Below are 12,043 nucleotides of genomic sequence, written 5' to 3'. Positions count from 1 at the left end.
ACTCTATGTACACCTCACTGTTGCCCTGATATGCTAATCTGACGGCTATATAAAATTTGCTTAACATATATCTAATATGTTAATCTGATGGCAACTGACATGTACACTGAACATGTATAAGCATATGCATAACATTATACTAATCTTACCTCGATTCCGAATTCAGGTGTGCCGGTCAACCTGAGTGGAACAATCTGCTCAGCGAATTACAGGCTCCTAAATCATAATAATGACAACACTGATAAGTGACACGCTAAATCACTTCCCGAGGACTTAAACTAGAAACTAAAAGTTTCCCTATCGATAAATAGCATGGCAATACCCTAAACAACACAAAAATGAGAAGAACTAGGGTTCCTAAATTTGCCCCAACCGGTAGACCGATTCCTCAACTGGAATTCCGGTTCTGGGAGGAAATCCTGAAAGCCAACCGGAATTCCGGTTCCTACAGGCCTCTCTGAACCGGAATTCCGGTTCAGTGCAGGAAACACTAAAAAATTCCATATCTCAACCAATTCAACCCCAATCCTCCCAAACTTTCCAGACCTGTTCTAAACACCCTAAATAACAAATCAAAAGCAACAAAACAACCCAGCATGCACAGAATCAAAATCCACCATGTGAGCTCCAAGTTTGAGCTTCAAAGCTCAAAGCTTGGCTAACACCACAACCAGCCACTACAACTAGCTTAATTCAACCTAAAACAACATAAGTAACATCCAGCAACCAAACCCAAGCACAAACAATGATCATAGCAGCAAAAATATCATTTTACCATAAAAATCCTAAGTTTTGAGTTTAAAATTCCAAACTTGAACACAATCAACTAACAACCACAAGAACCAGTTTTAAACCACTAAATTAAACATAAATAAATCCAAGAACACAACAACAAACACAAACAGCAGCTGCAGCAAGTAAAATCCCAAAGCATGCAAAAATTCTTTTTCTTAAAACTCAAGGAAACTAGCAAGAGAGTTGAACAAGGGTTACCTTAGCTTGGATTACACTTTGAATTGCTGAAAACACTTGAATTGAATGAACAAAAGCATGAACCCTAGCTGGTTCTAGAGGTGGCCGAAAGAGAGAGAGTGAGAGAGAGAGAGAGAGAGAGAGAGAGAGAGAGAGAGAGAGAGAGAGAGAGAGAGAGAGAGAGAGAGAGAGAGAGAGAGAGAGAGAGAGAGAGAGAGAGAGAGATAGAGAGAGAGAGAGAGCTTGAGAGGAAATGGGATTTTGTCTTTCTTTGATTTCTTTTCCAATTTTGTAACATAAATGATAAAATGGTTTTTCACTACTTATTTCAGCCAAAATAACATAACATAAATCAAATAATCACCAAATACTAAGTCCACTAAAGGACAAAAGCTTATGGGGCAAATGACTATTTTGCCCCTCCCACACTAAAAGGGTTAAAAAGCACTTAAGGGTATTTTGGGAAAGCTCTAAATTCCCGACTAATCCCGACATTCCCAATGTCTAACAATACCGCCCCGCTATACTAAAATACTAAATTGTGATTCTACTGAGCCATACACCGCGTTCCATGTTGACGGGCACCGAAAATGCAAAATTATGAAATTTCACTATATGACATAAAAATGCACTCTGAATTCACATAAATCAACATAAATAATTATTTAAATATCCGTAAATAATTTTCATAATTAAACATTAATTATCTGCTAATTTCCTAATTTAAACTAAGCGGTTCGAGAACCCCTGTTCTGGTTTTCTTCTTGGTCATCCGCTCGGGGATGACTTTCCTCATCCAGCAACATAAAAAGAATGAGGAAAGTCATCCCCGAGCGGATGACAAAGAAGGAAACCAGAATGCAAGTGGTTTGAGAACTCCTCGCAACATCCTGACCATCATAGGCGGACTCCATATCGCAGGTGACTCCAGAAAATCGCAGGAGCGATATGCAAGAGAAGCCAAAGAAAAACCACTCACCAATGTGAACAACTTGAGCGAGCGACCGGAGAAGTTGTTCAAGAGAGAGTGCGACGACATCACGTTCATGGAAAGTGATGCGAGATAGGTCCGCCACCCACATTCTGACGCATTGGTCATCGGAAGTTTGACGACATCACGTTCATGGAAAGTCATGCGAGATTATAACGTCCATCGTATACTCGTGGACAACAGAAGTTCTGTGAATCTCTTGAACTTCCAAGCCTTCAAACAGATGGGGTTGCATGAGAAGGATCTGCGACCTATAACATTGAGTATATACGGTTTTACTGGCGACGTCATTGCATCAAAAGGGATGATCAAGCTCCCTATCACCTTGGGAACTGCCCTTGTAGTAGCCAAGTCGATGGCTGACTTTGCAGTAATCGACCAATACTTAGCATACAATGCTGTGATCGGTCGGTCATTTCTAAAAGGGATGAAGATTGTGACGTCAATCTATCATCTCACGATGAAGTTCCCTACTCCTGCTGGAATAGGTTCTGTGCGAGGAATCCAGTCAGAATCGCAAGAATGCTACAACACAGCGGTCAAACTCGCAGAAAAGAAGTCAATCAATGTCATCTATCTGCTAGAGGCACCACCTCCTCGTCAGGAGGTCTTCAGAATAGAAGAAGTGCCTCATAAAGACGAACCAGATTTGGATCCGAGGATCCTCGATTATGCCGCAATCGTCCAAGCCGCGAAAGACACCATTGAGGTACCTATCGATCCAGTAGATAATAATAAAATTTTGAAAATTGGTTCTAAACTAACTTTTCAGCAGCGAGAAAAACTAATGACATTTCTCAAACAAAACCTTCATGTTTTTTCCTGGAAACATTCAGATATGGTCGGAATATCTCCACAGGTCATGTGTCATCGATTGAACATTGACCCCGAAGTATGAGGTGTCCGATAGAAGCGCCACAAAATGGATGTCGCGAGGTACCAAGCGCTGAAGGAAGAAGTCAACCGCCTCTTGGCATTTGCCTTCATACGGGAGTCATTCTACCCAGACTGGTCATGAGCTTCTCAGCTTCATGGATGCATACTCGGGATATAATCAAATCCCGATGTATGAACCAGATCAGGAAGATACCTCGCTCATTACAGATCGAGGTTTGTATTGTTATAGGGTAATGCCCTTTGGTTTGATAAACGCAGGTGCGACATATCAGAGGCTAGTAAATATGATGTTCGCAGATTTGATTGGAGACACCATGGAAGTGTATGTTGACGATATGCTCGTAAAATCTCAACATGCAGAAGACCATGTCAACCATTTACAAGCAATGTTTGAAATACTGCGACGATATAAAATGCGACTAAATCCTCTTAAGTGTGTCTTTGGAGTCGGTTCAGGGAAATTCCTCGGGTTTATGGCTAATCAGCGAGGAATAGAGGCAAACCCTGTGAAGATCAAAGCATTAGTAGAAACGCGATCACCGACTAAGCCAAAAGAAGTCCAAAGTCTCACAGGTAAAGTCGTCGCTCTAAATCATTTTATATCACAATCCTCTGATAAATGCAATGAGTTTTTTAAGATTTTAAAAGGCAACAAGAAGTTCCAATGGACCGAGAAATGCGAAGAAGCTTTTCAAGCATTAAAAATGCATTTGGGGCAACCCCCAATCCTGTCAAAACCCATATCCGGCGAAGTCTTATCCGTTTACCTGGCAGTGTCAGAGTACGCGATTAGCTCGGTGCTAATCCGCGAAGACCAAGGTCAACAATACCCAGTGTACTATGTTAGTAAACGTTTGTTAGATGCTGAGACTCGCTATCCTCAAATGGAAAAACTAGCATTTGCCTTGGTAATATCGTCAAGAAAACTGCGACCTTATTTTCAGGCCCATAGCATTGAAGTTTTAACAAACTACCCTTTGAGGCAAGTCTTAGCAAAGCCAGAGGCATCGGGAAGATTGTTGAAATGGTCAGTAGAGCTAAGCCAGTTCGACATCAGGTACAAACTGAGATCTGCGATCAAGGGGTAGGCCTCGGCAGATTTCATTCCTGAGTTCTGAAGTACTGAAGTGGCACTCGTAGAAGAAAAAATTGACACTGCTGTACTAAATGGAGAAGGATGGACATTGTACGTCGATGGGGCTTCTAATAGCGAAGGTTCCAGTGGTGGAATCATACTTATCAGTCCTAAAAATTTTAAGGTACACGCTGCTTTATGTTTTGAGTTTTCTGCATCTAACAATGAAGCCGAGTATGAGGCTTTGATCGCAGGATTAAAGCTCGCCCTCAAAATTAAGATAGAATACTTACAGGCTTTTAGCGACTCCCAAATCGTCGTATGCCAGGTAAACAGAGAATATCTAGCCAGAGGCGGGCGTCTGGCTAAGTACCTCGCCATAGTATGTGAGTTGTTGCAAAAATTCAAGAAAGTAGTCGTATCCCGAGTACCGCGTGCTCATAACTCACACGCAGACACATTGGCCCGCTTGGCCTCAACTAGAGAAGCTAAATTGCTCGATGTGATTCCTGTTGACGTGTTGGCTCACCCGACGGTGAGTCGGGAAGAAGTGATGGAAATAGATGTTGCCAGAGAAGTTACTTGGATGACTCTAATAATCGCCTACTTGGAAAAGGTAATCTTGCCCGATGAAAAAATAGAAGCGAGAAAACTGCTACAGCAGGCTGCCCAATATGTCATCTATGATGGAAGATTATATTGCAAAAGCTTCAGTCAGCCGCTACTTAAATGCATTGACGGGGAGGATTGCGGCTATATACTCTGCGAGGTACATGGGGGTATCTGCGGGAATCACACTGGTGGTAATTCTCTTGCCTTAAAAATCATGCGGCAAAGGTATTACTGGCCTACCCTGCGACAAGACGCTTTTAACTTCGCAAAGAAATGCAACAAGTGTCAGCGAATAGCCACGTATGTCCACCAACCTCCGAGTCACTTGCATTCTATCACGAGCCCTTGGCCCTTTATAGTCTGGGGCATCGACCTGATAGGAGAATTACCAAAAGGAAAGGGCGGAGTCAAATACGCTGTAGTCGCAGTCGACTACTTTACAAAATGGGCTGAAGCAAAAGCACTAGCAACCATCACAGCAGCTAAACTGCGCGAGTTTTTCTATAACTCCATAATCTGTTAATTTGGCATCCCTTACAAGCTCATTTCAGATAACGGAAAGCAATTTGATTGTAAGGAGATGCGACAATTGTGCGATGAGTTAGGGATTAAAAAGGTGTTCTCAGTAGTCGCCTACCCGCAGAGTAACGGGCAAACTGAAGCAGTCAACAAGATAATCAAACACACCATCAAAGGAAAACTTGAAGAGCATAAGGGGGTATGGCCAGAAGAGCTTCCACAAGTTTTATGGTCATACAATACGACCCCCCGATCCACGACTGGTGAGACTCCTTTCTCCCTCTCCTATGGATGCGAGCCCATGATACCAGTCAAGGTTGGGGCAGGTTCCCTACGAAGAGATGTTTTCAACATTGCACAGAACGATGAGAAACAGTCGCTTCACCTCGACCTTCTGGAAGAAAAGCGCGATCAGGCTCACCTGAAAAATGCGGCTTATCAGCAGCGAACCGCACGGTATTTCAACTCCAAGGTCAAGGAGAAAGTTCTGCGAGTAGGAGATTTAATTTTTCAAAAAGTAATGCCAAACGCGAAAAAACCCAGCACATGGGGTCTTCGGAGACAATTGGGAAGGACCATATCTCATCGCAGAAAAAATTGGTAACGCAACATACCGACTCACAGAACTCGATGGTAATATAATCCAAAGAGCCTGGAATGGCGAAAGCTTAAAATTTTATTATCAATAGTATTCGCATTGTATCGTTTGTACTCGCTGTGTATTTATACTTAGTCAATTTATCTGTATAAATATTCTAAGTATAGGGGGTATATAACCCACTCACTTAGTACTATTGATTAATCTATTTCTTAAAAGAAGTATGAAGTTTTTTCAAAGTTTTGAAAATTTCTACTTTAATATTTATTACACCAAGCTGTAATTAAATCACAATCGAAATGATAAATAAACGAAAAAATGCGAGTATCCGTGTACTGCGAAGATGTCATAACATAAATAAAGATCCCAGAAGGGATGTTAATTTGTTCAAAAGAAAAATAAGCATAAATTTGTCTAAGTAAAAATTGCGAGTACCCTTGTACCGCTTAAAAAAAAAAGTCTGGCAAAAGTAATAAAGTAAAAGCTAAGCATTGGGAGCAATGGGGGCAGTTGGAGTGGTAGACTCATCAGCGACTTCGCTGGCAGCCTCATCCAGGACTTCCTCAGTGTCGGCAGCATCAGCATCCTCGAGAAAAGATTTCTTCCACCTCCCTGAGTCTGCGTGGGCGACATGGCTCGAAAAGCCTCAGCCATCTCAGCCGCCTCCGCTCCAAGGATCGAGAAGTCGAAGTCTGGAATCTTGGAAAGAGTTGTGTAGATGTAATCAGAGACCGCCTGTTCGTACTGCTTCTTTCCATTCTCCTTCTCGACCTCTAAGTCGCGAGACACCTCCTCAATCTTTGCCTTGGAGTTCCTGGCTTCGAGTTCGACTTGTTTACGAAATTCCTCATGCTCCTTGTCCTTGTTAGCCGCTTCGTGTTTTAGCTTCTTGATGCTCTCTTGAAGCTGAGCATTCTGCCTCTTTAATAGTTCGGCTTCCTTAGAGCCAGCAGCAAAGGCTTTCATGAACATGATCATGGATTGCGAAGCCAACTCTACAGAACGCAGAATAAGCTCCTCAGAAGGAGTCCTCTCCACCTTGGACATGAACTCCTCGCTACAAACTTTTCCTGCAGAACTAGGAAGTCGCGAGTTCGAACAGCTGGATCAATCACGACTTTCTTCCCCTTGTCCTGTGTAGCCTTAGTTGGCTTCTTAGAGGAGTCTGCGGCAATGGTAGCCACAACATCGCTCTTTCTCTTCTGGGGAACAATAGGAGATGTCGTCGCTGTTCCAGTCTTTGGCTTGCGGTTGAGGACTGGTGCGGACTTCAGGAAAGTCATCTCTGCGAGAACAAGAAAAGATAAGTACAAATAACGATAAGTTTTAATGCACTAGTTTATATACCTGATGTTGGCCGAGAAGTCTGCTTGGAAAGGCATTTGTCTATCTGCTCGTTTTGCTTCTCAGATGGCTCCTTGTACACTGGCTCCCTTTGAAGGCTCGCATTCTCTGGAATTAGCTTGTGTTCCCACAACTTTAAGGTCGTGCACAGAAGTCGCCAGTCACGATCTTGAACAGGGAGGCTTCCGAGAATTGCAGCAGTTTCTCTACGAGTCACGTCTAGTGCAGGTCGAGCCGGTCTATCTACGAAAATAAGGAAGAACGGGTTAGCTCAAAGTCACAAGGTAACTTGAAAATTGATTAAGTGAAGAAATATGCGACGTACTAGGTCGACGATTAAAGTCAGTCCTAATTCCTGGGACCTTAAAAACATAAACCATTTAGATTTCCAATCCCCCATATTGGAAACCATGCCTTCCACCCCGTTGATTTCAGAAGTGGCCCACTTGCTGAAACAGTAGAAGCCGTTGTGGAGACCCATGTTCTTTATGTCATAAAAATAGCTAAACTCCTCCATTGAAGGCTCCCTATGCACATACTCCATATACATCGCATAAAAACCTAAAGCTATGCGATAGCTATTTGGGGTTAGTTGAAAAGGAGATACATCATACCGCTTTAGAATAGCGGAGATGAATGGATGGAAAGGGATTGATACTCCACATCGAAGAATGGGGATATAAACTACCACATCCTCTGTGGGTATGATCGTAGGGTTAGTAAAGGAAAGGTGCGCTCTCTAGGTAGGACGAGGATGCAAGGAGGCAAGTCGCAGCAAATTTAATCTCGTAAAGGTGGTGAGATCAGATTTGGTGACTCGCGAGACCAAGTCCTCGCATGAGAAGGGCTCATCCAATTGAGTATTATCCACTGAATCGGTCCCACTTCCCTCATCGTCCTCTTCCTCATCTGACTCGCAGTCTGGAGCCATCCACTCTTCATCCATCTCCTCAACATCGACATCAGGAGCGTGCCTGGAGTGAATAAGGTGTTCACGAGCTGACACCGTAGACTCTCTGTCTTGAACCTCGATAGTTCCTGGTTCAGCGAGCTCCTGCACCATCCTTTCGATGTTTGTAGAGGACAGCGGCCCCAACTTCGTGTCTCCGGTAGTAGGGATCTCCTCTTCTGAGATAGAAGTTGGGATGAAGTTATCCTCCTGATGGTCCTGGTCGCCATCGAATGCATCGCCTCCAGAGCCAAGCATTTGGTTGTCCGACAGATCACTCATCTGAAAGATAGAAGATCTTTTCAACGTGGTGAATGTGCGAAAATAATATAAGTGACCTCACCCGCATACAAAATTCAAAATCTCCTTAGAAGACTGATTTGGGTTCTCGCGAAAAGCAAATCAGCCCACTAAAACACAAAATCACATGTGTGCGAATAGAAGAATCTCTCAAAAAACGGCTGGGTGTATCCCAGTAACCCAAGGGGCATGCGTTTTCGAGCATAACCCTGAAGTGACTGGGAAACACCCACCGTTTCGAGGAATCTAACCAACCACAACCTGCGAGTTTGGCACGCATATCCGACTAGCGATGTACCTCAAAAAACGGTTGGGTGTATCCCAGTGACCGAAGGAGCATGCGTTTTTTAGCATGACCCTAAAGTTACTGGGAAACACCCACCATTTCGAGCAAATCTACTAGTTGAAGAATAAGCTTATATTGGAACAGGAAACACTGGCGTATGTCACAAATGGCTGGGCATATCGCAATACCTCAAGGAACATACGATCGCACGTATGAGCATTGGAATACTGCGACACGCCCACCATTTGAAAGACTTAACCAATGTTCCCACAACAAAATATACAGAGAATATAAAACCCTATGTTCTAAAACAACGACTAGGAATGATAAAGTCTCTATAAAACCTAAAGGAAGCTTGTATGCCAGTATTCGAAGTGTTCATCCGAATACCCGCGTGTATTCAAGAAATAAGCAAATAAGAAAGGTGTGACTATTCAAACTTTTCTTCCTAAAGTTCACGGTTATACAAATTTCAGGTCTATTTTTCTAAGATTATCCAATTCTACACAGAAAAATACAGCCCTATATATATTCCCTACGGACATACATGTTCGAACCTCTCAAAATGTCACAAAAACCCAGAAAAACAATTTTCACCTTTTCAAAAAACCAAGTACGCAAGTGGATTAGAAACTGACCTTTAGCTATTCTGATTGCTCCCTGTAATTGGTTTCGGTCTCTTCTGAAGTCTTAGAGAGACGGAAAGAAAAGTAAATCTGGGTGGAGAATGGATGAGGATTTCTTCAAATTTCAGAGAAAAAGGGGAAGAGGAAGTTAAGAATGAGAGGGAAAATGAGAAAGTTATTTCGTATCAGAGGGCTTAAATACTTATATCCCTCATAAATTGGGATTATGAGACGTGGCAGCAGGAATGCCTAAGGTCATCCTATCCAACGGCCAGCCATGAGCACGCCTACACGAAAACCGAAAAGTTTCGTGACGTGGCACCATAAATAAGATAAAACGAAATAATTACAGTCGTCATTTTTCAAAACCCTCGATGGGACAACCAAAGGTCACCTCCTCGTGACAACCTTTCACATGTCTCTCGCATATAGTTTCCCTCATGACCGCATCTGTCAAGTCGTGAAACTAGGGGCATGTGTTATAGTGAGATTTCTCTCACCTAGAAACTCGAGACCAGACTCCTGTTTGGAGGACACGTGTACTCAATTTTCCCAAGAAAAGCTGAGATGTCAATGAGAGACTGCTCGAGTTTAAACCTCGCCTGAGCTAGAATCAGCGAGATGATGCGAATTTGACCAAGTCTAATCGCATTCGTGTGACTCGCATTATGTAGGACCAAGGAATGGATTTAACTCGCATGTACCAGGATATGTGCGAGTATCCTCTCGATCCTTCTGTGAAAACTTAAAGATCGAGTCTCTATGATGCAAGCTGGTCTCAACGACCTGACAGCCTCGATAAACCAATATAGACTTGCATGTCTAAGTTCTATCAGCTCGTTATACGATGTCCATAAATGCGACTATATAGGAACGCAGGCATCCTAGACTTAATTAAATGTTAGGCCCGCGAGCTTACACTAGAATATGAACAGTTAACTCGCATATTAGAAGACGCATACGTTGCTGTATTTAGTGAATAGAAACTGTTATTCATTTATTGATGTTTACGTTTTTAGTTTAATTACTGTAAATTAATATACAAACGAATTAACAATGAATGCAATCCTTGTGTAACTAATTTGACACTTGCTTTGTATATAAAGGAGAGATCCACCATGAAATGAGACTGACGAAACTCTTGCAACAGTGGACTAAGCAGACCGTGATCTGAGTGAACCACTATACTCCTTTGTCTTCTGGATATTTCCAGTTTTTACTAAGCATTTACGTTCCCAGTTCGAGTACTCGCCGTTTTGTTAATTCCATTTTTGGCATATTTAATTGACAAAAATATTTTATTATTTAATGTATATTTCGGCTGGCATTTATTGATATGGTTTCCATATTTGTGTAAATCTAAACTTGGAAGGAAAGTTGACTAGCTTTCCTATTTATGGAAATTGAGGTAAAAATGGTAAGTTTTGATTACACATTGATTCTTTGCTAACCAGCGGTTATTCTGATCTTGTGTTGAGTTTCCCATTTTCTAAGATCAGGTTTCTTGAAGAGAAAACCGGAGCTAGACTTTCCTTTTCTATAAAAGGAAAGTTGTAGTTACTGCCCACGATTCTGTAGGTACAGAAACGGAAATTCCTGGACTGATTGAAGAATTATTTTAGGGAAGTTTCTAGTGGGTTGAGGTCTTGTTCAAACCGAATGTAAGCTGTCTATGAGATGTATATTCATTATAAATACATCTTATAGTAGCTAGGTTTTGCATCTCTTTCATACACTTAGAATTGCTTTCATATCTTAAGGAAATAGTGTCTTTGTTTAGTACCTCTCTTGGTACCTCTCTTGGTACCTCTCTTGTATCTTTGAATTTCATTCATATCTTTAGAAAAGAGAGTCTTTGATTTGTAGAGAAGAGTTGTTCTACTCTTACTCTGTTTATTTGTTGTTTGTATTGTCTTGAGTCTGTATTCAAGTATACAACGAAGAAGAACATCAGTGCACCTTCGGGAGAAGGGTATTTACAAGCTTTCGGGAGATTGCTTTTGAAGTCTTGCATCGGGAGGATACAAGCACACAACCTTCGGGAGATGGTTGTATAGGCTTTTGGGAGATAGCCTTTAAGCCTTGAATCAGGAGGATTCAAGCACTCTTCAAGGTGATCGAAGGGAGTTCGAGCACTTGGAGTTTTATCAAGATTCGGTTAGTAGGTGGAATACATCAAGCTTGCGGCATACAATAAGAGGGAGTCTATTTATGCATAAGTCAATTACTTTGTATTTTTGATACCGATCTAATGGATCTTATCTCTGGGCGTGGTCCCGTGGACTAGTAACAATCTGAAAGGATTGTTGAAACCACGTACAAAAATCTTGTGTGTTTTTACTTTTATGCACTGTTTGTTTTTCTGGATTTCTCTGGAGTTACAGAGTTGCATTCTCTAACTACAGAAAACTGTTTTCAGTACCAGTTTTATTATTCCGCATTTAATTAATCATTTAATTAAATAATCAAACTGGGAATATTAAAATACAGAATTTCATTTGGTATCAGAGCAAGTCACTAAATTCTTAGTGAGATCTTGAGGTTATTCCGTTTAACTTGTTTTGTGTGAGATGTCTTTGTTTGCAGAAGGAAGTTCCATCTCTAGACCTCCTCTATTGAATGAGTCGAATTATCCTTGTTGGAAGGTCAGGATGAGAGCTTTCATCAAATCGCAAGATGAGAAAGCATGGAGAGCTATTCTTACAGGGTGGTCTCAACCTACTGAAAATGATGAAAAAGGTAATACTCAGGTAAAATCTGAACTCGCCTGGACCACCGAAGATGAAAAACTCGTCTCGGTTATAATAATAAGGCTTTACATGCTATTTTTAATGGTGTTGGTGAAGGTTTTATTAAATTAATATCATCTTGTGA

At 41.7% G+C, this 12,043-nt stretch overlaps 1 protein-coding gene across 1 annotated transcript; it reads left to right on the top strand.

The window, feature by feature from the left end:
* Positions 1-2,105: 2,105 nt before the first annotated feature.
* On the top strand, positions 2,106-5,070 carry LOC133035241 (uncharacterized). Its single transcript, XM_061111091.1, has 3 exons — positions 2,106-2,715; positions 3,119-3,917; positions 3,981-5,070. The coding sequence occupies exons 1-3, from the start codon at positions 2,106-2,108 to the stop codon at positions 5,068-5,070; spliced, it is 2,499 nt and encodes an 832-aa protein (XP_060967074.1).
* The last annotated feature ends 6,973 nt before the right edge of the window (positions 5,071-12,043 follow it).

Source organism: Cannabis sativa, chromosome 1 (assembly GCF_029168945.1).
Source record: "Cannabis sativa cultivar Pink pepper isolate KNU-18-1 chromosome 1, ASM2916894v1, whole genome shotgun sequence".
NCBI classification, from domain to species: domain Eukaryota; kingdom Viridiplantae; phylum Streptophyta; class Magnoliopsida; order Rosales; family Cannabaceae; genus Cannabis; species Cannabis sativa.
The sequence above is the reverse complement of the archived record's forward strand: the minus strand, read 5'-3'. Positions and strand labels throughout refer to the sequence as shown.